This window comes from Bidens hawaiensis, unplaced genomic scaffold (genome assembly GCF_021521415.1).
Source record: "Bidens hawaiensis isolate Kalapana, Puna unplaced genomic scaffold, B.hawaiensis_p1.1 tig00031839_1, whole genome shotgun sequence".
Classification (NCBI taxonomy): Eukaryota; Viridiplantae; Streptophyta; class Magnoliopsida; order Asterales; family Asteraceae; genus Bidens; species Bidens hawaiensis.
This window is the reverse complement of record NW_027495392.1, coordinates 21,695-48,619: the sequence shown is the minus strand read 5'-3', so window position 1 is coordinate 48,619 and position 26,925 is coordinate 21,695. Positions and strand designations below refer to the sequence as shown.

At 34.0% G+C, this 26,925-nt stretch overlaps 1 protein-coding gene and 7 non-coding genes across 9 annotated transcripts; all 8 read right to left on the bottom strand.

The window, feature by feature from the left end:
- Window positions 1–1,119: 1,119 nt before the first annotated feature.
- Window positions 1,120–1,238, bottom strand: LOC143582685 (U5 spliceosomal RNA). The gene has a single exon (XR_013144019.1). It is a non-coding gene; the product is annotated as a U5 spliceosomal RNA (small nuclear RNA).
- Window positions 1,239–2,945: 1,707 nt separating this feature from the next.
- On the bottom strand, window positions 2,946–3,064 carry LOC143582694 (U5 spliceosomal RNA). Its single transcript, XR_013144029.1, has one exon. It is a non-coding gene; the product is annotated as a U5 spliceosomal RNA (small nuclear RNA).
- Window positions 3,065–3,789: 725 nt separating this feature from the next.
- Window positions 3,790–3,950, bottom strand: LOC143582697 (U1 spliceosomal RNA). The gene has a single exon (XR_013144032.1). It is a non-coding gene; the product is annotated as a U1 spliceosomal RNA (small nuclear RNA).
- A 1,790-nt stretch (window positions 3,951–5,740) lies between these two features.
- Window positions 5,741–5,859, bottom strand: LOC143582684 (U5 spliceosomal RNA). The gene has a single exon (XR_013144018.1). It is a non-coding gene; the product is annotated as a U5 spliceosomal RNA (small nuclear RNA).
- Window positions 5,860–7,567: 1,708 nt separating this feature from the next.
- On the bottom strand, window positions 7,568–7,686 carry LOC143582689 (U5 spliceosomal RNA). The gene has a single exon (XR_013144024.1). It is a non-coding gene; the product is annotated as a U5 spliceosomal RNA (small nuclear RNA).
- Window positions 7,687–8,412: 726 nt separating this feature from the next.
- On the bottom strand, window positions 8,413–8,573 carry LOC143582691 (U1 spliceosomal RNA). The gene has a single exon (XR_013144026.1). It is a non-coding gene; the product is annotated as a U1 spliceosomal RNA (small nuclear RNA).
- A 1,789-nt stretch (window positions 8,574–10,362) lies between these two features.
- LOC143582682 (U5 spliceosomal RNA) lies at window positions 10,363–10,481 on the bottom strand. Its single transcript, XR_013144017.1, has one exon. It is a non-coding gene; the product is annotated as a U5 spliceosomal RNA (small nuclear RNA).
- A 2,354-nt stretch (window positions 10,482–12,835) lies between these two features.
- LOC143582671 (DDT domain-containing protein DDR4-like) lies at window positions 12,836–18,833 on the bottom strand. Of its 2 annotated transcripts, none has more exons than XM_077065189.1 (12): window positions 18,103–18,833; window positions 17,697–17,807; window positions 16,038–16,124; window positions 15,916–15,953; window positions 15,702–15,783; window positions 15,427–15,533; window positions 15,052–15,202; window positions 14,874–14,966; window positions 14,649–14,769; window positions 14,510–14,552; window positions 14,160–14,360; window positions 12,836–14,054 (listed from the first exon to the last, which is right to left on the bottom strand). In XM_077065189.1, exons 1-12 carry the CDS (start codon window positions 18,448–18,450, stop codon window positions 13,190–13,192), a joined length of 2,247 nt encoding a protein of 748 aa, XP_076921304.1. In that variant the 5' UTR covers window positions 18,451–18,833; the 3' UTR covers window positions 12,836–13,189. The 2 variants fall into 2 exon arrangements, with proteins under 2 accessions (XP_076921304.1, XP_076921303.1); XM_077065188.1 differs by having other exon boundaries at window positions 12,837–14,057.
- Between the last annotated feature and the right edge of the window lie 8,092 nt (window positions 18,834–26,925).

The window sequence follows — 26,925 nt, the reverse complement described above, 5'->3', positions numbered from 1 at the left end:
TAACATGTAAACTCTAATTACAGCCAGTTTGGTTTTACATCTTTTACTCCCCTTTTGTGAACTTATTAGTGTCGATAACTTTTCATCTTCTCGAGTTCTTGATCACGTCTGAACAAACCATGATTTCCTTTGGGTTTCTCGTAATAGTATTAGAATTTGAACAAATTGTGTTTAATATCATTATGTCAAAGAGCTGGACTATATAGTAAGTTTGATTTTGGTGTTACATATCACTACATGTCATTTATCTTGTTTGGCTTTTAAAAATCAGATTAGTCATAAATTAATCTTAACTTTTCTCTTCTCGGATGCGAGATATAAATTATTGATTTGATGGTTTAATGTGGAAATGAACTGGCCTTAGCTTGCGAAGAACATGGTGAACTTTGAAATATTTTTGAAGGTTTCTAATTGGCTCTGGTGAAAATATAATTTCGGATTTTTTGGATCATATCAATGCGATTTGTGAACAGCTTTGAGAATTGAGATGGGTTTCTATGTTTAATTTAAATGACTTCAAAAAGAAAATTTTATTGCCATTAGAAGTATTATTGTACTTTTTTATGCAAGTGATGATTTTCCTTTAAATACTACAAATGTTACTGCTGTGATGAAGAACAGGGTCCTCCATTTTCTGGTTTGAGTATTTTGATGCAACCGATGATCAGTGATAATACACGGTTAAATCCATAAGTGATTTCTTGATGACGTTGAGTCCGAATTTCTTTATTTCGATGTTTCTTTATTACAGTGTTGATGATTTAAAATATTAGTGACTCAAGCGCTACTAAGTGCTACTTTTGAACTTTCTATTACGGTTTTAGTTGTTCTTCCCCATCTTGCTTGTAATCTTAAGAAGTTGGATATGTTTTATAACAATTTATGATTTGTAGTTTCATGATTTTAGTCATTTAATGCCTTGTTTCTAAATCAATTCGTTTTGGCCTTGATGGTTTTGTCATAACCGTTGGAGGTACTAATTCAGCGCGCACTTTGTTATTGTGAAGGACAAAATAATTAAACCCACCATACGGAAGTGGTCCGGGCTAATTCTTTCGTAGAACACAGCTAGCAGTTTAAAGAGAGAAGAAAAGGTTTTAACTTCAAGTTTTGGTTGGAGCCTTTCAATGTTAGAAAGGACTCTCCAAAAATAGGCGTATGCCACTTTGCGCAGCGAGCACACGGTATTCTTTAGTAAAAGGCGAAAGAATAGTTCGCTTTGTGCTCACTGCATGGCTGCGTGCCTTTCACCTGCTAAACCTGCTTGATTAAATAGTGGCTTGCACCTCTTTAGCTTTCTTTAGACAACTGATGTGGGACTGACTCCACATATCATATCCATATCCTCTTATTTTCTACCTTTTTTTTACTTTTTAGTGGCATATGTCATATGAGTAACCTCTTCACCATCACCTGCATCTACCTAGCTTTGTTGACACCCTTTAGGCCACTCTCATTGGCAAACTACTCCTAGTTTGTAACACTATTTAAGATTAAAAAAAAACAATCAAAATGAGGTGAACGGCTCGTGGTGGCAACCTTTATGGCAAACAAGTTCACCTCCATATGTCACTCATTATGTGGTTTTCTTTTTTTTTTTCATTTTGTTTCTTCTTTTAACTAATTTATTTTAACATCAATATTTTTTTTTCTAATAACTTTTATTTATTAAGTTGTTTAAAAATTCTAAAAACACATTCTTGTTCTTTTTTTTTTTAACGCATCGATATAAATTTTTTGAAGTTTGTAAAAAAATTTGTTTTTAATCATTACCGATTTATATTATCCGTTACTTGTCAACTTTATTTTGGTTCATAAGATTTTTTAGATAGAACTTATTATCCAGAAAATCTAACATTATCTGATTATATAATTCACCATCCGACATTTTTCAATACTCTACTCAACGAATTGGAAGCTTGTCCAATTATATAACCAATATGAAACAACTTCGCAATAGAGAAGCTCATATCACTTTAAAAAACGATTTGATTTATATTTGGCAAAAATTTGGCGATGATGAATGATTATGTAGTCTTTATCATTTCTAAGTGTAATTTTATATTTAATGCTACGATCGTAACTTTGTTATCTACTTTATTAAGTGTGTTTGATGAATATAAATATTTTTTAAAAATATTTTTATATTAAATATATATTGTTTTTTTAAATAAAAAAATATTTTTTATATTGTTAAACACTTTTAATATAAAAAAACGCAACAATTATTAATAAAAACACTTATAAATTATATTTATTTAATAAAAAAATGAAGTTTGGTTTACTAATGATGATGGAAAGTTTGGTTTGGTTGGATTGGGTTGGTGGAAGAGAGAGAAATTAATTTAATAAATGAAGATTGGTTTAGGTTGGTTTGTGAACGGGGATGGTTTTTTTGGTGTGCAAGAAACCAAAAAAAAACGATTCGAAACCACAAAGACCGAAAAATTCAAAACGAAAAAACCGAACCGTAACATAAACCGACGGTTTGGTTTTATGTTTTTATAAAAAACGAACTGTTGGTATTTCATGGTTATTGCGGACCAACCATCTATGTTGGAGTGTATATAAAGAAGAGAGGGTGGCTAATTATTCTTCTTCACCCAAAATTTATTCTTTATAATCAACATCACCTCTAAGTTCATATCGGTCCTAGTTTTGATACCTTTTTTGTCTTCGATTCTTGTTCTCCGTGTGGAGTTGTAGGCTAAATTTGATGTGTATCGAATATACTAAACATTGTTTTAGATTGTTTTGTTGTAACGATTGGGGTTACATCATAGCATTTATATAGAACACTAAATTACATGTATACATTTTTTTGTGACCGTAACAGATTACTTAATGTAAAAAAAATCAAACATATACAACAAAAACCTATACACAAAATCTGTACAGTTCATAAACAAAAATGAACAAAAAGTTTTAAACTAGCAACTGGTTGGAGCCTTTCGATATACAAAGGACTCTCCAAAAACAGGCGTATGCCACTTAATGCAGTGAATACACGGTATTCTTTAGTAAAAGGCGAAAGAATAGTTCGCTTTGTATTCACTGCGTGGCGGCGTGCCTTTCACCAGGCTCACCTGCTTGCCTAAAATAGAGGTTTCACCTTTTCAGCTTTCTCTATGCAACCGATGTGGGATGGACTCCACATACCAAACCCTTACTATTCTCTACTCTTTTTCCTTATTCTTTTCAGTGTAATTATTCTAAAAACTTTCATGGTCAACTGCATTTTGATGAATATGATGCATCTGCACTATATTTGACTTCAACTAACTTGTCATTATGGTCAACATCCTCATTTCTTAACCCTATTCATCATCCCACCTATACAACGTCATTGATGCGAAACTCATTATGATGCATTTTATTTTCTAAAACAATTTGTTTCAACGCAAACCAATAATGCCTCTTTGACTCAAACCTGTTAGCTGGCCGGGCACACCAGTTTATGGTTACTACTTCAGCCTATGCAGGGTTCGGTTTTCAGATTTGCAACAAAAGAAATGTAAATATTATCATACAACCTCCTAACAGCTTGGGAATATAGTATATATTCAACAAAGTAATTATATATAAAAAAGTTTGGATAGACGAAAAATTGTTTGATAACCCACCCTGCTTGTTTCAACTGAAACCGGTTTGGATGTCAGATTTACCCACTGGGATATATTGTAAAATACAATGCAAATCAACCCATTTCAATACAAGTTTAAATTTAATGCAAAACAGCTGATTTCAATAGGCTTCATGCCCGACCCAAACATTGTACTAGAGTATTAGGCAGAGGCCGCGCGAACGCAGGCCTCCACTGCAACAAATTATGACATAGGCTCGACCACTTGGGCCGACCTTAGGCGGGCACCCCTCCAGAGTGCAATGGAGGTCACCAGCCTAGGCCATGGGTCTTATTGATCGCCCATTGACCCCGTCCAGGTAAGTGAGTAATCCAAAGGCCTCTTCTCATTTTTATATACAGCACCAACTCTTGGTCTTTTTGACATCGCCGATGTGGGATACCCTCACATTGCTACTTCTACCGCCTCTTCAGGTTACACTACTCTTTACCACAAGCGCAACTTGCTAGATATTAATGTTTTTGTAATTGTATGCAAATTATTTACATATCTTTGTTTTCTAAGTTAATGTTGAAGGATTAGTTTTGATTTCCAAAGCTTATAGGGAAGTGACCTTATTTTGTGTACTTAAAGTCTAAACAACTAAATGGACACAAACAGATTACACCCTCTATTCAATGTTGACCACTCTCTTTTCAAACATCTGCATAATATACAGCTTCGTATTTCATTAATCCAAGCCAACCAAAGATATTACAATCCTAAGATTAAGAATTGGCACATTTCTGCTCATCATAATCGCAAGATCATAAACTACAAACAATTTTAACAGGATGGCTATGACCTTGTCGTTCTAAAGATCGTTGCAATATGGGAATACATGTTGAGACTTGAATATGAAAGCGGTATTTACAAGGTCAAAACCGCCATTTTAATGAAAAGGTGTACTTGCATGATCCACTTCATGTTCATACACATTTGAGCCCTTAATTACAGCCAAAATCCACCCATTGACTTGTAATAATGAATAAAAATTGTAACATGTAAACTCTAATTACAGCCAGTTTGGTTTTACATCTTTTACTCCCCTTTTGTGAACTTATTAGTGTCGATAACTTTTCATCTTCTCGAGTTCTTGATCACGTCTGAACAAACCATGATTTCCTTTGGGTTTCTCGTAATAGTATTAGAATTTGAACAAATTGTGTTTAATATCATTATGTCAAAGAGCTGGACTATATAGTAAGTTTGATTTTGGTGTTACATATCACTACATGTCATTTATCTTGTTTGGCTTTTAAAAATCAGATTAGTCATAAATTAATCTTAACTTTTCTCTTCTCGGATGCGAGATATAAATTATTGATTTGATGGTTTAATGTGGAAATGAACTGGCCTTAGCTTGTGAAGAACATGGTGAACTTTGAAATATTTTTGAAGGTTTCTAATTGGCTCTGGTGAAAATATAATTTGGGATTTTTTGGATCATATCAATGCGATTTGTGAACAGCTTTGAGAATTGGGATGGGTTTCTATGTTTAATTTAAATGACTTCAAAAAGAAAATTTTATTGCCATTAGAAGTATTATTGTACTTTTTTATGCAAGTGATGATTTTCCTTTAAATACTACAAATGTTACTGCTGTGATGAAGAACAGGGTCCTCCATTTTCTGGTTTGAGTATTTTGGTGCAACCGATGATCAGTGATAATACACGGTTTAATCCATAAGTGATTTCTTGATGACGTTGAGTCCGAATTTCTTTATTTCGATGTTTCTTTATCACAGTGTTGATGATTTAAAATATTAGTGACTCAAGCGCTACTAAGTGCTACTTTTGAACTTTCTATTACGGTTTTAGTTGTTCTTCCCCATCTTGCTTGTAGTCTTAAGAAGTTGGATATGTTTTATAACAATTTATGATTTGTAGTTTCATGATTTTAGTCATTTAATGCCTTGTTTCTAAATCAATTCGTTTTGGCCTTGATGGTTTTGTCATAACCGTTGGAGGTACTAATTCAGCGCGCACTTTGTTATTGTGAAGGACAAAATAATTAAACCCACCATACGGAAGTGGTCCGGGCTAATTCTTTCGTAGAACACAGCTAGCAGTTTAAAGAGAGAAGAAAAGGTTTTAACTTCAAGTTTTGGTTGGAGCCTTTCAATGTTAGAAAGGACTCTCCAAAAATAGGCGTATGCCACTTTGCGCAGCGAGCACACGGTATTCTTTAGTAAAAGGCGAAAGAATAGTTCGCTTTGTGCTCACTGCATGGCTGCGTGCCTTTCACCTGCTAAACCTGCTTGATTAAATAGTGGCTTGCACCTCTTTAGCTTTCTTTAGACAACTGATGTGGGACTGACTCCACATATCATATCCATATCCTCTTATTTTCTACCTTTTTTTTTCTTTTTAGTGGCATATGTCATATGAGTAACCTCTTCACCATCACCTGCATCTACCTAGCTTTGTTGACACCCTTTAGGCCACTCTCATTGGCAAACTACTCCTAGTTTGTAACACTATTTAAGATTAAAAAAAAACAATCAAAATGAGGTGAACCGCTCGTGGTGGCAACCTTTATGGCAAACAAGTTCACCTCCATATGTCACTCATTCTGTGGTTCTCTTTTTTTTTTTTTTCATTTTGTTTATTCTTTTAACTAATTTATTTTAACATCAATATTTTTTTTTCTAATAACTTTTATTTATTAAGTTGTTTAAAAATTCTAAAAACACATTCTTGTTCATTTTTTTTAACGCATCGATATAAATTTTTTGAAGTTTGTAAAAAAATTTGTTTTTAATCATTACCGATTTATATTATCCGTTACTTGTCAACTTTATTTTGGTTCATATGATTTTTTAGATAGAACTTATTATCTAGAAAATCTAACGTTATCTGATTATATAATTCACCATCCGACATTTTTCAATACTCTACTCAACGAATTGGAAGCTTGTCCAATTATATAACCAATATGAAACAACTTCGCAATAGAGAAGCTCATATCACTTTAAAAAACGATTTGATTTATATTTGGCAAAAATTTGGCGATGATGAATGATTATGTTGTCTTTATCATTTCTAAGTGTAATTTTATATTTAATGCTACGATCGTAACTTTGTTATCTACTTTATTAAGTGTGTTTGATGAATATAAATATTTTATAAAAATATTTTTATGTTAAATATATATTGTTTTTTTAAATAAAAAAATATTTTTTATATTGTTAAACACTTTTAATATAAAAAAACGCAACAATTATTAATAAAAACACTTATAAATTATATTTATTTAATAAAAAAATGAAGTTTGGTTTACTAATGATGATGGAAAGTTTGGTTTGGTTGGATTGGGTTGGTGGAAGAGAGAGAAATTAATTTAATAAATGAAGATTGGTTTAGGTTGGTTTGTGAACGGGGATGGTCTTAGGGGTGTGCAAGAAACCAAAAAAAAACGATTCGAAACCACAAAGACCGAAAAATTCAAAACGAAAAAACCGAACCGTAACATAAACCGACGGTTTGGTTTTATGTTTTTATAAAAAACGAACTGTTGGTATTTCATGGTTATTGCGGACCAACCATCTATGTTGGAGTGTATATAAAGAAGAGAGGGTGGCTAATTATTCTTCTTCACCCAAAATTTATTCTTTATAATCAACATCACCTCTAAGTTCATATCGGTCCTAGTTTTGATACCTTTTTTGTCTTCAATTCTTGTTCTCCGTGTGGAGTTGTAGGCTAAATTTGATGTGTATCGAATATACTAAACATTGTTTTAGATTGTTTTGTTGTAACGATTGGGGTTACATCATAGCATTTATATAGAACACTAAATTACATGTATACATTTTTTTGTGACCGTAACAGATTACTTAATGTAAAAAAAATCAAACATATACAACAAAAACCTATACACAAAATCTGTACAGTTCATAAACAAAAATGAACAAAAAGTTTTAAACTAGCAACAGGTTGGAGCCTTTCGATATTCAAAGGACTCTCCAAAAACAGGCGTATGCCACTTAATGCAGCGAATACACGGTATTCTTTAGTAAAAGGCGAAAGAATAGTTCGCTTTGTATTCACTGCGTGGCTGCGTGCCTTTCACCAGGCTCACCTGCTTGCCTAAAATAGAGGTTTCACCTTTTCAGCTTTCTCTATGCAACCGATGTGGGATGGACTCCACATACCAAACCCTTACTATTCTCTACTCTTTTTCCTTATTCTTTTCAGCGTAATTATTCTAAAAACTTTCATGGTCAACTGCATTTTGATGAATATGATGCATCTGCACTATATTTGACTTCAACTAACTTGTCATTATGGTCAACATCCTCATTTCTTAACCCTATTCATCATCCCACCTATACAACGTCATTGATGCGAAACTCATTATGATGCATTTTATTTTCTAAAACAATTTGTTTCAACGCAAACCAATAATGCCTCTTTGACTCAAACCTGTTAGCTGGCCGGGCACACCAGTTTATGGTTACTACTTCAGCCTATGCAGGGTTCGGTTTTCAGATTTGCAACAAAAGAAATGTAAATATTATCATACAACCTCCTGACAGCTTGGGAATATAGTATATATTCAACAAAGTAATTATATATAAAAAAGTTTGGATAGACGAAAAATTGTTTGATAACCCACCCTGCTTGTTTCAACTGAAACCGGTTTGGATGTCAGATTTACCCACTGGGATATATTGTAAAATACAATGCAAATCAACCCATTTCAATACAAGTTTAAATTTAATGCAAAACAGCTGATTTCAATAGGCTTCATGCCCCGACCCAAACATTGTACTAGAGTATTAGGCAGAGGCCGCGCGAACGCAGGCCTCCACTGCAACAAATTATGACATAGGCTCGACCACTTGGGCCGACCTTAGGCGGGCACCCCTCCAGAGTGCAATGGAGGTCACCAGCCTAGGCCATGGGTCTTATTGATCGCCCATTGACCCCGTCCAGGTAAGTGAGTAATCCAAAGGCCTCTTCTCATTTTTATATACAGCACCAACTCTTGGTCTTTTTGACATCGCCGATGTGGGATACCCTCACATTGCTACTTCTACCGCCTCTTCAGGTTACCCTACTCTTTACCACAAGCGCAACTTGCTAGATATTAATGTTTTTGTAATTGTATGCAAATTATTTACATATCTTTGTTTTCTAAGTTAATGTTAAAGGATTAGTTTTGATTTCCAAAGCTTATAGGGAAGTGACCTTATTTTGTGTACTTAAAGTCTAAACAACTAAATGGACACAAACAGATTACACCCTCTATTCAATGTTGACCACTCTCTTTTCAAACATCTGCATAATATACAGCTTCGTATTTCATTAATCCAAGCCAACCAAAGATATTACAATCCTAAGATTAAGAATTGGCACATTTCTGCTCATCATAATCGCAAGATCATAAACTACAAACAATTTTAACAGGATGGCTATGACCTTGTCGTTCTAAAGATCGTTGCAATATGGGAATACATGTTGAGACTTGAATATGAAAGCGGTATTTACAAGGTCAAAACCGCCATTTTAATGAAAAGGTGTACTTGCATGATCCACTTCATGTTCATACACATTTGAGCCCTTAATTACAGCCAAAATCCACCCATTGACTTGTAATAATGAATAAAAATTGTAACATGTAAACTCTAATTACAGCCAGTTTGGTTTTACATCTTTTACTCCCCTTTTGTGAACTTATTAGTGTCGATAACTTTTCATCTTCTCGAGTTCTTGATCACGTCTGAACAAACCATGATTTCCTTTGGGTTTCTCGTAATAGTATTAGAATTTGAACAAATTGTGTTTAATATCATTATGTCAAAGAGCTGGACTATATAGTAAGTTTGATTTTGGTGTTACATATCACTACATGTCATTTATCTTGTTTGGCTTTTAAAAATCAGATTAGTCATAAATTAATCTTAACTTTTCTCTTCTCGGATGCGAGATATAAATTATTGATTTGATGGTTTAATGTGGAAATGAACTGGCCTTAGCTTGTGAAGAACATGGTGAACTTTGAAATATTTTTGAAGGTTTCTAATTGGCTCTGGTGAAAATATAATTTCGGATTTTTTGGATCATATCAATGCGATTTGTGAACAGCTTTGAGAATTGAGATGGGTTTCTATGTTTAATTTAAATGACTTCAAAAAGAAAATTTTATTGCCATTAGAAGTATTATTGTACTTTTTTATGCAAGTGATGATTTTCCTTTAAATACTACAAATGTTACTGCTGTGATGAAGAACAGGGTCCTCCATTTTCTGGTTTGAGTATTTTGATGCAACCGATGATCAGTGATAATACACGGTTAAATCCATAAGTGATTTCTTGATGACGTTGAGTCCGAATTTCTTTATTTCGATGTTTCTTTATCACAGTGTTGATGATTTAAAATATTAGTGACTCAAGCGCTACTAGTGCTACTTTTGAACTTTCTATTACGGTTTTAGTTGTTCTTCCCCATCTTGCTTGTAGTCTTAAGAAGTTGGATATGTTTTATAACAATTTATGATTTGTAGTTTCATGATTTTAGTCATTTAATGCCTTGTTTCTAAATCAATTCGTTTTGGCCTTGATGGTTTTGTCATAACCGTTCGAGGTACTAATTCAGCGCGCACTTTGTTATTGTGAAGGACAAAATAATTAAACCCACCATACGGAAGTGGTCCGGGCTAATTCTTTCGTAGAACACAGCTAGCAGTTTAAAGAGAGAAGAAAAGGTTTTAACTTCAAGTTTTGGTTGGAGCCTTTCAATGTTAGAAAGGACTCTCCAAAAATAGGCGTATGCCACTTTGCGCAGCGAGCACACGGTATTCTTTAGTAAAAGGCGAAAGAATAGTTCGCTTTGTGCTCACTGCATGGCTGCGTGCCTTTCACCTGCTAAACCTGCTTGATTAAATAGTGGCTTGCACCTCTTTAGCTTTCTTTAGACAACTGATGTGGGACTGACTCCACATATCATATCCATATCCTCTTATTTTCTACCTTTTTTTTTACTTTTTAGTGGCATATGTCATATGAGTAACCTCTTCACCATCACCTGCATCTACCTAGCTTTGTTGACACCCTTTAGGCCACTCTCATTGGCAAACTACTCCTAGTTTGTAACACTATTTAAGATTAAAAAAAAACAATCAAAATGAGGTGAACGGCTCGTGGTGGCAACCTTTATGGCAAACAAGTTCACCTCCATATGTCACTCATTCTGTGGTTCTCTTTTTTTTTTTCATTTTGTTTCTTCTTTTAACTAATTTATTTTAACATCAATATTTTTTTTTCTAATAACTTTTATTTATTAAGTTGTTTAAAAATTTTAAAAACACATTCTTGTTCATTGTTTTTTAACGCATCGATATAAATTTTTTGAAGTTTGTAAAAAAATTTGTTTTTAATCATTACCGATTTATATTATCCGTTACTTGTCAACTTTATTTTGGTTCATATGATTTTTTAGATAGAACTTATTATCTAGAAAATCTAACATTATCTGATTATATAATTCACCATCCGACATTTTTCAATACTCTACTCAACGAATTGGAAGCTTGTCCAATTATATAACCAATATGAAACAACTTCGCAATAGAGAAGCTCATATCACTTTAAAAAACGATTTGATTTATATTTGGCAAAAATTTGGCGATGATGAATGATTATGTAGTCTTTATCATTTATAAGTGTAATTTTATATTTAATGCTACGATCGTAACTTTGTTATCTACTTTATTAAGTGTGTTTGATGAATATAAATATTTTTTAAAAATATTTTTATATTAAATATATATTGTTTTTTTAAATAAAAAAATATTTTTTATATTGTTAAACACTTTTAATATAAAAAAACGCAACAATTATTAATAAAAACACTTATAAATTATATTTATTTAATAAAAAAATGAAGTTTGGTTTACTAATGATGATGGAAAGTTTGGTTTGGTTGGATTGGGTTGGTGGAAGAGAGAGAAATTAATTTAATAAATGAAGATTGGTTTAGGTTGGTTTGTGAACGGGGATGGTCTTAGGGGTGTGCAAGAAACCAAAAAAAACGATTCGAAATCACAAAGACCGAAAAATTCAAAACGAAAAAACCGAACCGTAACATAAACCGACGGTTTGGTTTTTATGTTTTTATAAAAAACGAACTGTTGGTATTTCATGTAATTAAAATCGAAAAAACCGAACCGAACCAAAATTCTAAGTTTTCGTATTTTTATATTTTATATTAAGTAATTTATAAGAATTTAATAAATACGTAACTCAAATATTTTTGGTCAAATGTATAACAGTTTATAATTTTATAATTAACAAAATTATTTATACCTAAATTCATTTTTCTTGCAAAAAAAAATTTCGGCCTAAAATATTTCAGGCTCAAATGGCAAAATCCATAAAAACCGAAACCGAAAAAACCAAAACCGAACGGTTTCAAAAATTCCAAAAACCGAAGTTTTGATTTTTGGTTTGGTTTTAGCCGAAAACTGCACCGCACCGCACCACGCACACCCTTAGTTGACACCGCCGCCAACACCACTTGCCTCGACTGTGCAGCCGCCTTACAAACACCTATAGTAGGGGAACTATTTTTTATATTTTTTTTCCTTTTTATCTTAAACCTTATATTCAAACGCACGCCTGTTTTAATTATTTTTTCATCTTTTTTTTTATAATTTAGAAAAGGGCCGAAACGAAAATAGGTTTTGAATCTTTAGGACAATTCATATATTCGGAATCAACATAGATTCATAATTTAATTGAATAGATGTATCTAGGGAGAATTCACTTTGAAGCGACTGTTCCCTAGATACATACGTCGTGATATTTTATTTCACAATTGAATCAATTTAAAAAAGACCTAAAGTTAGGGATTTATCAATACGCCTGTTTTAATTAATACTTGTTTTTGACCCAAACCAAATCAATATATATTTTTAAGTCCCCCTTTGGCAAGAACCTGTTAGTTGACTGCTACCAGGTTCAGCAGTTTAGACTTACTCAAGTCAATGCAGAATTTCGCTCCGCCGACACTAACATGAACCATGGTTTGATCGTTAGGTTTGAAACAACAAATAATTGTAACTGTCGATTATGAACAGCGTTATGGCACATAATGCGAAGGCTGAATTAAGCACCAAGTGGAACGTAGCCAGAAGAATTATATCCAACAATCGATTATTAACAGAGTCCAGGCTATATTCTATCATTGGACATATCTGAGTTAACAGACCGACCCGTAGCAATAAATGTTTCAGCACATTAGCAACCAGTTTATAAACAAAACTAAAGCATCAATCTTGCATAAACACATACAATTACGTTAATGTTTTAAGGAATCTACGCTAAAAACGCAAGAAATTAGTACCTTTCTGGATAAGGCGGACGGTTCAAAGTACAACAAACAATTCGGCTTCTAAATGCTGATAATATCAACAACCAAAATTCTCAGATATAAAGACTTGTAACCATAATAAAAATCTAATTCAACGCCATCTCGTTTCGCTAAATATTACACCCCACTGAAGAACGAACCCACTTGCTTATTAAAAACGCGGCTTGTTTAAAAAATTACTCGGTTTTAGAAATCGTTGGTATCGTCATCCTTTACAGGCCCATCTTCAAAACCCGAACCCGGAGCAAGCTCATTTAGATCAAGAAACCTTCTTTTCCGTGCACCCGTTTCAAACTCATCTTGTTCCGAGCTCTCTACCTTCATTGACGCCCCGTTTTGTTCTTCTGGGTCAACCTTCGGGTGTTGCTCGATAACAGGCTCGTCAACCTTCATCTCTTCATTTTCATTATCAATATCATTCTCATTCTCATTCTCATTCTCATTACCATCATCAACTTCATTATCGTTATAATTCTCATTATCATTATCATCCTCATCATTGTTATTGTTAACGTCGGCTTCGTCACTACTTCCCATCGAAAACCCGGATTTCTCACTCGGTTCCGAGTGCTTATCCGAACTCTCGGAAGTCTCGGGCTGTTCCATTTCGGGCTCCGAATCTGAAAACTCAAACTGTTTGTAATCGATTCGGGTCCGAGCGGCCCGTCTACTACGTCTAGGGCCCTTTCTGATTTCATTAACCGATCTTAACTTCGTTTCACGACGGGTACGGCCCGATAACTTTTTAATTCTTCGCGGGCTTTCATCACTATTTTCACTCGCACTTAAAGACTCTTCACCTTCGTCTTCATCTTCTTCATCTTCAGCGTTATCGCCATCCCATCTATATCCTTCATCTCCTTCAGAACTACTTGACATCTTCTTCCTTTCTTTTTTTCGTTTTAAATATTCATCATCGTACACGGCTTCACCGACTATATCATCCTCATCACCATCATCGTTATAATCGCTGTCCATACGCGCCTCATTGTCTGAAACCGCTTCAACAAACTCGCGTGCAGAGTATCGTTGAGGTCTCTGCCTCCTTCGACTACTGCGTGTGAAAATGATAACAGGTCAAACGGGCCAAATGGGCTAATTGATTGTTATCAATCAAACTTTGCTAAAAAAGAGATGTGAATAATTAACGAAATACCTGTGATCCAGTTGTTGAGATTCGTCATCCTCGTCACTCTCATCATAGTTGAGTGAATTGGGAGATGGTGGGCTGAAGGAGGTGTTATTGTTATCTTGTATAGCGGCAGGCGCGGGCCCACTACTCGATCTACCATTTGTAGAAGAATCGTGTCTCAACCCTTCTCTTCTTACGGTTGGTTCTAGTGACTGTTGCTTTCTTCTACAAAAGTCAAAAAGTCAATAATCCAAGTACAAGTGCCAAGAAGAACAGATCAGGTCAAGTCGGGTCGGGTCGACCAACAAAAACACATTTAGAACATATTTATGAAAAAGAAAAAACTGTAAGTGTAAAGATGAAGAACTGATTACTTGGTTATCTCGATAGCCTCGTTGATTGATCGATCATAATCATCTATAAGAAAATTATAATATAACAGTTCAATATGATAGGACCAGAGGACGACAAATATTTATAAAACAAAGTTAACAAATAAAGAACTAATCTTACCAAACGTGTAGGAGACTTGTTTTCTACCACGAAGAGATCGGCCCGGACCAAGCCCATCTAAAATCATACCATCTAAAAGAAGCGCTTCTCTATGTTGTTTCTTTAAAAGTTTCTCTTTCTTCTGCAATAATAAACAAAACAGAAACCATGAATGAAAACACTGTAAGACACAATCATTTACATTATTATTAGTTATTACCACTTCAAACAACAAAAAGGAGTTACCTTTTGGACTTTCTCAATCTCCGGAAGCATGTCGTTTTTTAGTTTCTTCCCGAGAGAAGCTTCCATTCTGTTTTTGCTAGAAAATAGCTTCTCCTGATGAACCATAAATGGTTCGCTTTTTGTTGGTACGAGCAAAAAAAGTGAAAATATATGCAAGAAAATCGGTCATGAAACTTACGGACACGTCTTGAAATTCATCCAAATTAGTTGCAACTGTTTCCCATTCGTAAGATGAAAACGAGTGTACATTTTTCCCCTTTCCTTTCTTCACTTCGACTTTTCTAATTTCACGGTACAACCTTTGACCAATGATAGGATCGTCTTCATACCTTTTGACCAACAAATAACACACAATAAGTCCACACAAACCAACACCACTAAATAAGTAAATATCACCACCTAAACAAATATTTAACTTAGCAGCCATCATATTCTGTTTCTAAGTGCAAATTGACAATCATTCAACTTGGATTTTTGCATGTATAACGGTTTGTTTGCAATGAAAAGCAAAGCTCCTAAAAATATAGATAATTAAGAGAGATAGGTATATTACCAGAAAGAAACACCATGAGAATTACCGCCAGTACGCTCTTTACAAAATGCAGAAAGAGGAACACCATGCTTTATGGAGTCATCTATATAGCTTCTGATATCATCTTGCTGCAAGAATTATGCCATATACACTTCACCAATGGTTATTAAAATTAACATGACAATTAATAAAACTGGTATTTATTCTCACATTTTCGCAAAAAATAATAGTTTATAAAGAAAAAAAACAAGAGTTATGGTTTAAAAAAATCAACCACTCTTTAAAAAAAATGTTACCTCAACACGAATATCACATAAAGCTTTCAATATCACCACACGAACACCAGGATCAAGGTTCTTATATGTCTCAATTTCGGTCCTGAAAAAACAAAATATTTAACCAATTGACCCAAGAAACAAAATATAACCCAATGACCCGTTACAGATAAATGAGTCAAAATTGCAGCTTTTTATCCTAAATAATTACATGTATAAAGTATGAGTAACCTACCCGTGTGATGCAACTATAGGTAGTTCTCCTTCTGAAACCTGCAATGAAGTTACAAAGTTTTAACTTTTATGATTAGCAACACTACATAGAACCAAAATGATCAAAATAATCTACAAAATTACCCAATGCCACCAATCTCTTAGCTTTCGACATAGAACAGTAACCCATGTGTATTGCCCTAGAGCCATCCGAGTAACTGGAGGTATTGCCTAAATAAAAGAACATAAAAGAAACAGTAAACTTAACTTTTTTAATGTTGAAATTAAGTGCAAGAAAATGGAAATTGGTAGATACAAGCCAAATCATTGTAGTATTGTACCCAAATGCATACATTAACACATTGTCTTGCTTTCAAGCTTTAGATTTTATAACTTGTAATTGATTTACTACCAGACTACATCTAGTTGAACATAATAGCCAAATCAATTCTCATATATTAGTTTAAAGTATATACAATTTCAAAGTTTTGCTTCGAGTGGTTCAAATGATTAACATCTATTAGTATTGTTACGGTTCACCTACGAGGTTATTGCAACATGCTAGTTGTTTATTAAGGTTTCTAATATTCCGGGCAAGCCCAAAGAAAGAACATATGACGAATCCTGTAATATAAATATAAAATCTCTTGGAATTTTATGATTTTGTAATTCACATGAAGTTCAAAAACTTATAATATCTTCATACAAAGACCACTAAATACAACTAAAACATGAAAAATCTTGTGTTAAGATGCACCAAAAGAAGCAGTCATCGTGTATTTTGTTAGATATGTTCCCCTAACTCAAAGATTACCTAATAAACCATACCAAGAAATAATAATCAGAAGTTATAATGCCCTGCTTCTATGCAAAGATACAGTCTTTAGCTTTCCCAAAACCCAAAACTATTTCTGCAAAAAGATAGTTTTTTTCATCTTCAAAACCAACCCGACAAACTATTCTACCCGTAGCAACATACCCATCTAACCTAACCAACAAATGCAGGATCAAATAACAAATTTCATGTAAAACACTTGCAAAAACAAAATTCTCAGCTGTATGAGCATCATAACAACCTTTAGCAGAGAAATATAAAGACCAGCCTACATCTAGTTGAACATAAAGACCAAATCACTTATATTAGTTTAAACTATGTACATTTTCCAAGTTTTGCTTCAAGTGTGATTCAAATAATTAACATCTATTTTGTACCGTTATGATTTATCCAAAAAGGTTACTGCAGCATGCTACTTGCTCATTAAGGTTTCTAAGATTTCACGCAAGCCCAAAGAAAGAGCATACGATGGATCTTTTAAATATAAAACATGCCTTTTGTTGGCAGTATGTTCTATCTAAAGGAAAAAAACACCGTCTCATACTTAATTCTTATAAAATCTATAATATCTATTAGAATTTGATGATCAGGTATTTCACATGAAGTTCAAAAACTTATCCTATATTCAAACAAGAACCACTAAATAAAACTAAACACGAAAAGACCTGTATTAAGATGCACCAAAAGAAGCAGTCACCATGTTATTCTTAGATATGTTCCTATAACACAAATCCCTAATAAACCAGACTTTTGAACACAAACAAACCACAATATACCAAGAAACAATATTTCTGTGAAAAGATGCAATCTTTTTCATCCCCAAAACCAACCCGACAAACTACTCTACCCGTAGCAACATACCCATCTAAACCTATCAACAAACGCACATTCAAATAAACAAATTTCATATCAAAATATCAAAATACTTGCAAAAACAATATTCTCAACTGTATGATCATTATAACTACCTTCAACAGAGGAATATGAATTTCACCCAAGGTATTATTCGGCGTAATAAGCGCCGTCTCCAACTCCTCAACCGAAAACTCCGCTTTAATATTCAACAAAGGCCTAAACACCTACACCACAAAAACCACAATATATTATTATGGGGAAAGTTAACATACAAATTAAATTAACGTACTAAGTGTGCGAATCAAGTAGTGCAGTTATATATACAAGTAGTGTAATTATGTAATTACATCATAGTGTAATTACACTACACCATAATTACACTATGATGCATATATAACTACACTACTTGGTTCGCACAGTTAGCACGTTAATTTAATCTGTAAGTTAACTTTCCCAGTAATAATATTATTACACACAACTTCACTAATCAAAACACAAACTTTAAACTAAAACCCTCACATTTAAAAAATTTAAAACCGAAGCCAACTCCGACATGGACCGAATATTCCAGCGGGGCAGCTGCGAGGGTTCGGGCTCTCCAACCAAGGGCGTAACGCTATACGGGTTTGGCGGGCTCGGCGGCTGCTCCTCTTCTTCCTCATCTTCCTCCTCCACTTCCCGGCGAACCCTCCGGCGGGGCTTCTGGCGACGTGCCACCACCACCGCCGCCTCCGCCACCGCCGCCTCGTAAATCCGAGCAGCCGATCGTGCAGTACACGCGCGTGACGGGCGTTCTCTCCTCACAACACCGTTGGCAGCCGGTTTAAGTTCGGACCGGATCGGAGACGGTGGGTGTTCGTCGGTCATGGTTATGGGATCTTGAAGATGGTAGAAGTAATAATAATATTAATAATATTATTATTATTGTTAGTGTACAAGAATCTATGAATTGGGGGTCATTTGATGTGAAATTGAGATCAATGGGAAGGTTTCTCTCTCTAGATTTGTGGGTAAGAGAGAGAAAGTGAAGAAATTGAAGGAAAACTGGTTGAAATTGGAGAGAAATCGAGTGAGAAATTGAGGGTTTGATGGAAAATTAGGGCAAAAAGGGGGGTTTGTGTACGGGGAACAAATTCAGCAGTGAAACGACAGCGTTTTGGGACTGATTGATGATATTGATATTTGATAATAATTATTATAAGACTAAAGTAAACCTTTGTTTTGGTGTTTTAGAAGTTTGGAGTTTGGAATGGCTTTACACTTTTTGTTAAAAGATTTCTTTTATTTTGGGTTTATTTCTAACGAGTTTGGTTTACCTCTCACGTGATGAATTTGAAATGGTTTACGATGGATGTGTTAATATGGTCGAGATTTGACTTTTGAGGTAACAAGAATAGATGAGATGCTTTTTGATCTTAGCTTTCTAATATGAATTTTGTATAAGTTTATATGAAGGATGGTGTAGTATAATTTTGTAGAAGATTTTTTGGAGGAATGTGTGTGATTTTTGAAGAGTTATGAAGTCGAATCTTGAGATGCTTTGTATTTCACAAGATATGGTTGTTGGATGAGTGTATTGGACGAGGGATGTTATATGAAATCTAAAATAGGAATTAAAGCTTTGAAATTAATTAAATGTGAATGTGTGAATAACTGCTATGATTCTTGAAATGATGGATTAGGTAATGGTTATTGTTAGGACAACGTTTGGGTTTAAAGTGGATATGTTGAGGTGGTCGAGTTTTGAGATTTGAGGTAACAAGCATAGATGAGATGGTTTTTGATATCGTATGTTGATATAAAAATTTGTATAAGTTTTAATGAGGGGTGGTGTGCGATTTTAGAAGAGTTTTAATGTCGAATCTTGAGTCGTTTCATATTTTACAAGAAACGGTGATCGGATGGTGTGCCCTTCTCTTTCTAATCTACTTTCGGTGTTTGTTCAGCGAACTTGATTTATCTCTCAAGTGATTGGTTAATGTGGTTGAGATTTGACTTTTGAGGTAACAAACATAGATGAGACGCTCTTGGATCTGGCTTCTTGGTGTGAATTTTGTAGAAGAATTTTATAAAGAACAGTGTGTGATTTTTTGAAGAGTTTTATTGTTGAATCTTGATTTGCTTCATGTTTGATAAGATAGAGTGATAGAAGGGATGGTTTGAACAAGGGTTATACAGAACCTAAAATAGGAATTAAAGTATCAATATTAATTAAATGTAAACATGCGAATAATAACTATGAATCTTGAAATTATAGATGAGTTTATGATTATCGTTAGTATACCGTTTGGGGTATGTTATCATATAATTAATATTTTCTTTATCCGGCATAGAGAACTCTGATAATATTTTATGAGCCTTATATATACGTGTTTAAAAAAATGGCTATATATGTTTTGAATTGTTGATAAATAGTTACCATTGGAAACTAGGAGTCAATCTCAAGCAAAGTTCATTTTTTGTAATATTTATTAATTTGTCGATTATAAGTTTCACATGTTTTAAAAAGAGTTGGTGTTTTATTAACAGCAGTTCAATATATTCAACTTCGAATGATAGATAACTAGTTAAGTTTGAATGATTTTATTTTATAGATAACTAGTTAACTTCGAATGGTTAGACTTGCTGTAGCTACACCATGCTTTATGTTAGTTGAATTAGGGCTTGTCCAATCGCATAAAAGAATATCACACTATAGGTCTATAGCATACAGATTCCAGTTTTATAAATAGATGAGAAGAGTGTTTAACATTGTCTGGACTGTCATTTAGTCAAAGATAGATCAATACGACTCGTTTTAGTTAATTATTAACATTATTGGGAAAATATATTGGCTCTACCAACCGATGTAATTATTATGAGATATGTTTAGAAGCTTAACGAAATGTTATGTGCTTAAATGAAAATCGGGTGTTTTTGAAGGATGGATGGATATCATATGCGACGGTTGATTGAGCGGGTTTTCAACCTGTCCTACTAAAATAACTAAGCATAGCTTTTCTTTGTATCTTTCTTTACCCCAATTTTAGTACCACCGTCCACCAAGGTCCAACTCTTCTTTCGAGACCTACTTTTCACTCTCTTTCACATCTCACTGCCTACACGTAACGAATATTTTTAGAAAAAATTCCACTTAATCATCTCAATAAGCATGTACACATGTTTTCCAACTACAATTGCACACCTTCTTTATCTTCATATAATTTTGAAGATGCATTTGGCTCATAGACCTTTGAACAGAGACTTCTAAACTAATGGCCAGACATCCAGTCTAGTGTGTGGTGCTCATAAGCGGTCCACATGTTTCAAGCTTGAGGCGACAAGACCTTTGAATAGTTTAATTCAGAGGGTTATGATGAAATGTGGTTTATAGGTTGTGTGACTTGTGTCCTTTTTAAAAGGATGGAAAAACCCACTCAAATAATAAGTTGGTCCATAGGTTGAATCATAACTCGCTCGAATATTGAGAAGTTGATCTAGATGTTGGGTCAAAACACACTCGCGGGTCTCTGAAAGGATGTTTAGATACACTTGCATACCACAATAATTTCATACTATAAAACTAAGGTTCTACCTTAGTTAGAGAGGCGCTTTTTGCATCCCACATTTCACAACAAACCCACACAAACAATTCTAGCAACAAATGTCATACATTTGCCTTTTACAATTTAGACTCGGTGGTCTTTTTTAGTGGTACCACTACTACTTTGGTTGTTGTATCCTAAGGAGACAGACGTGTTCTTAGAGGTCTACTTAAGGGAAACGTCTCCAACGTGGGTAGGGGTGTTCAAAATGCCCGAATCCGAATAAACTAATTAGGGTCGGGCTAAATAGGGTCAAAAAGTATCAATCGGGTTACCCGGGTTATACCCGATTACCCCTAGTTATTATTAGGGTCGGGTTTCGATTTTTTTAATTAATTGGGTTTCGGGTTAACCCGATTAATAGCTAAATTAAGAATTGATGCTCATAGCCCAAGCCCACCTACAACAAATCACAATTGATGCCCTAACGAAATTAGGCAACCTAATGCACAAGCCCACCTACGATACAAATTACTATAATCGCCTTAATCACAAAACGTCTAAACCCTTTTAACAATTTTAATAATTTTATTTTTATAATATTTTGCAAGCATTGTCATTTACCAAAAAAAAAATGTAACTTGTGATAGTTGAGTAACGTGAGACTTGCTGGAAGTTAGTGCAATAGTGTAACGTATGTAAATTTAGTGGTTATCACGCCATTGGAACCCCATTATAGAAAAAAAATTTATGTTGATTGGAGTTGTTTAAACATCATGTGAAGATGATTCAAGGGTCTGGATGCAAATAATATCTTAGAATTTGTTAGATATATTTAATGATCAAGAAAACTAATAGTGCATAGCATTTGATATAAATGAGTCAAGAACACCCTATATGGAATTTAGAACAAGTTAATACATCAAATGATATGCTAAAACGCTTAACCCTCTCTTTGACATGATTTAAGATCAACCATCAAACACGTTCATATTCGGCCGCTACTGAACCAATGTGTTAATAGGTTGGAATAATAATCAACTTAAAATTATAGGATAACACGACTAACCCGAACCCAAGAAGCCCAGACCTTAATAGTGTTAGGTTGCGAGTTAGATTTATTTTTAAAACCCCGATTAACCCGAAACCCAATCAGGTTGACCCAATGAACACCGTGGGCCTTAATTAGCCGTTTCTTTTTTTATTTTCTTGTTCTTTTTTTCCATTTGTTTCAGTTGTAACAAGTATTGTAAGATTTTCCTTCCTACATTTAGTTTTCTTTTAAAAGTGTTTCATATAATTTTTGCAAGACGAGACAGAAAAAAAAGGCAGAAATTGAGTAAGGTTAGTGAGCACAAGAGACTAGAAATGGAGTTAAATGAGAAATTGAGATTATTAGAGGATGATCAACATTAGAATCAATTTTAAACAAAGAACTATGATAACTACATGAATATATCTTCTTGCTATAATTGTATTAATACATAAACTCAAGCAATACATTAATTGCTTCCAAAACATAAAGTAAAATTCAAAACCAATTTCATCACAAAATATATAATAAATATTACTTTTATATATAACACAAATCCAAACATCCCCTTATAAGGAATTTCCAATTATATAATTAGAAATAGAAATAACATATGCCATACAACCATGTACATAATACATATGCATACATATACTAGTGATACTACCCAACCTAAGTCTCATAAATCATAATCTCCATCATTAACATGTTAATATATAGATGTTATGAAGGTTATTATAGAATAGTCCATGAAATGGTATATATTAATTAGTACCTTAATTCATCACATTCTACCTATGTTTCTCAACCTTGAGTATTATCGAAGAATGGATAGATTTCGCTATGGTTGGAGTTACTAGATTTATATGTTTCTTGAAGCCAAGAGGCATTAATGCATACATTAGCATTCTCACATGATAAAACTGGCAAACCTGGCTGTAACAAACCATGACCAACATTTTGTGACAAAGTTGTCACATGTTGTTGTTCATGATGTTTTTAATAAAAAGAAAGCCAAGTAAGAACATTATACAACTCCTCCTCAGCTTGTCTTATTTGATACTGAAGGTCACATATTACACTGAGGCAGCCGTGAACCGGGAACTGATCTCGCATGTTAGCTTCATAGATTATGGACCGCATGGCTTCGGTTTTATGGTTTGGGTCGATTTGTTCGAGTATTCTAAGGATGTTTCTTACACCAAAGAGTTTGTGTGCATTTTTGAAAATTATAGGGTGTTCGGGGCGGAAGTATGGGGCGAGTGCGCACTCAGGGGTGCACCGCTTGCGCTGGTAACGGCAGGCGGCACAGGCTTGGTTGCTGGTGGCACCCTTGAGGGTCATTTTGGATTGGTGTGAAAGGTTAATTAGTGTTTTGTGGGAAGAGTAGAAGACCATGTAAAGTATATAGAGTCTAGTCCGTAACCGTTTGGGATAGCATGCATGAGATTGTACGATGCATTAAATGAATCTATAGTTATATCACATGCATGTTATTTACTTTTTTAACAACAATTTTTTTTGAACGAACAACTAAGTAACGCGGGAAATTCCGTACACGGCCCCCATTAGCTAAAGGTAGCCCGAGCCGACCACGAATCCGGACGGACGGAGCCCCTAGCGGTCCACCCACTGAGGGATTCCCTGGATAAAACCCGACCCTCACGCCCGCTAAACGGCACGACAGCGAGGAGCCGGTAAAACCGGGTGAGATCAGGACTCGAACCCTGGCAACTCAGGGTCATCTCTCATATCTCCCATATAAATTGGTGATAGTGAAGTTTGAACATCAGACCTCTCACTAGTAAAGTGACTGCTCTACCATTCAGCCAAATCCAGTCTATAACAACAAATTTTTTCACATAAAATTCTTTAACTATCATATTTTTTCCACTTCTTTTGTTTCACATTGCACCCCATCAATCATAAGTCATAACATATATATAAACTTCAACTTGTCAAATTACATAATATTTCATTTATTCAACTCGTATAATACTCGAGCTAATTTCTAACCTAGTTAATCATTTCCATTTCATGACTAATAATAATATAGTATTTTGATATAACTAGCAAAAATATATATGTACATGGCGCACAATAATGTAAGATGCGGGTGTACCCACAATGGGAGGCACCCGTCATTCATACAAATATATTCGTGTTATTTATACCCAAAAATACTTATCGCTTTCCGTGAACAGAAATCATGGTTTCATCACTGATGGAAGAGTTGTATACTTATATTTTATATTGTTATTTTTATAACGTCAAATCTAACTCTACTCATAAACTATTACACTTTTTATTTATCCTAAGAGACTTGAACCATCAACAATTAGAAGACAAAGACATATCCAATACCTTAGTACTGTAAAACCAAAACGCCATTTGGTGTGTATTGTATGGTTCTTGCATTACAAACATATTAAATATATAAAAACGAAACCTCCCTAAATTCTCTCAAGCCATCAGATTGCTTTATTTTTAAATGAAGACTTCTCATGCATTTGACCCGAATTCACGGGTATGGGTCTCACCAAACCCATATAGCTCTTAAACGGATCATAATATCTCATTATATTAAAAATTAACCTATTAAATATTTGTTATGAAAATTCTATAAAATAGGGATATACTAAAAATTAATATCCGATTTTTTTTTTAAATATTATCTATAATTAAGAAATAATTTTATAGTAAAAAAAAAGATGGTCTTAGGTCTTATCAAACCCATATAGCTTTTAAACCGGGTCATAACATCTTATTTATTTGTGAAACAATTTTATCATAAAATCCTAATTATATTATTAATTTACTTACAATAAATAAAACTAAAATCTTAAAAAATATATAAATTTAGAAACGAATCATATAAAACAACCCGTAATACAGGGGATAAAAGCTAGCATTATATATTCCGAAGGCATATATAACTTGGTGTGTATTATATGCTAATATATGCATGAACATATATATGTAGGTGTGTAGTATAAGTACAAGCGAAGTGAAGTGTCCTACAATCATCCAATTTCATATTTATCGGCACCTAACCTACACAGTCCTGAGGTGTCAGGTTATACTATGTCATCATCATAAATTCATAATATGCTGCTGCTCATTTAACTTCAACCTCATATGAGCTTTTCAACTGATAAAGCTTAAAATGGATACCGAGTATACTACCACATGTTCATTCGTGTTTTAATTCTTTCCTCTTTCCTGTTTACTATGCAAATGAATTAAATACTACTCCACTAATAATATCTGCATAATAAGACTTGTATACAATACACGGGTATCTGCTGGGTGAGCTTTAACTCAACTGGCATTGGAGAGGAAGTGGAGATTTGGGTTGGAGATCGTAAGTTTTCAAGTTTGAGAGTTCGATTCCAACCGGGTATACTGCAGTGAGCTTTCGGGCGGCGGGTTTTCTTCCAAACAGAAGATGCTGGGTTTGGGCTATGCAGCGTTGTCTGCAATTGCAGACGTACGGCGCCTTTTGTCATCAGGTTAACCCTGATAGCGGAATTTATTCGTTGGTAGTTAAAAAAAATTGAGACATGAGAAAAATATTAATAATAGTATCGGGGAAATTCCTAATATTACCCTTTTATATATATATATATATAAAGAGAGAGAGAGAGAGAGAGAGAGAGAGAGAGAAAGTGAGAGAGAGAGAATGTATTTTAGCCCAAAAATCTTCAAAATTCTCAAAATAAACCACAAAATATGGACTCAGACGACACATTAGGATAAGATCCGACGAGATTTCTAGCCCAATTATAATTTGACACGTGTAAGAATTCCTGACAAGCTTGCCAAATTTTTGAAAATATCGAGGGGGCCGTCTATATTTTCTCACTAAATATTTATCTCAAAAGCAATCTTCCCAGACGGTTTTTTAATGTTTCCTAACTTATCCGTCTAAATTTTAAAAACCTTGAAAATTGTTCCTTTTAAATTCCGTCTTTCAAGACGCATTTGAGACGAATTTGTACCTAGGGACGAGATTATGGTTTTGTTCTTATAAGTTGAAATCTCGTCCACACCGACAAGATTTAAGTTTAATCCGTCCACACCGACATGATATGGACAAACCCGGCAGGAAAAACCATAATCTCGTCTCCTTGGTACAAATTCTTCTCATATGCGTCTTGAAAGACATAATTTAAAAAAGAAAAAAAACAATTTTCAAGGTTTTTGAAATTTAGACAGATAAGTTAGGAAACATTAAAAAACGTCTGGGAAGACTGCTTTTGAGATAAATATTTAGTGAGAAAATATAGACGGCTCCCTCGATATTTTTAAAATTTTGGCAAGCTTGTCAGGAATTCTTACACGTGTCAAATTATAATTGGTCTAGAGTCTCGTCGGATCTTATCCCAATGTGTCGTCTGAGTCCATATTTTGTTGTTTATTTTGAGAATTTTAAAGATTTTTGGGTTAAAATACATTTTCTCAATTGATAAAAGGGTCATATTTTTCCCTAACTTATTTCTCTCGATCTTCTCTTTAAAATCTATTTACCCTTGACTTTAAAAATGTACAACTGTGAAGGTGTTGTGATTCCAACAATTAATCGTTGGTCAAAGAAATTAGACGGGAAGCCAGATTAGAAATTTAGAGAGAAACTTAGATCAAATTAATATTTTTCATTCATTCTTTCGTTCCTAATCGTACATGTCTTTTATAGGCTTCAAATTGAAAACTAAATAGACCCACTAAGAAAGTAACTACCTATCCACTACTTGCAAACTAACAAAACATTAACTACAAATACTC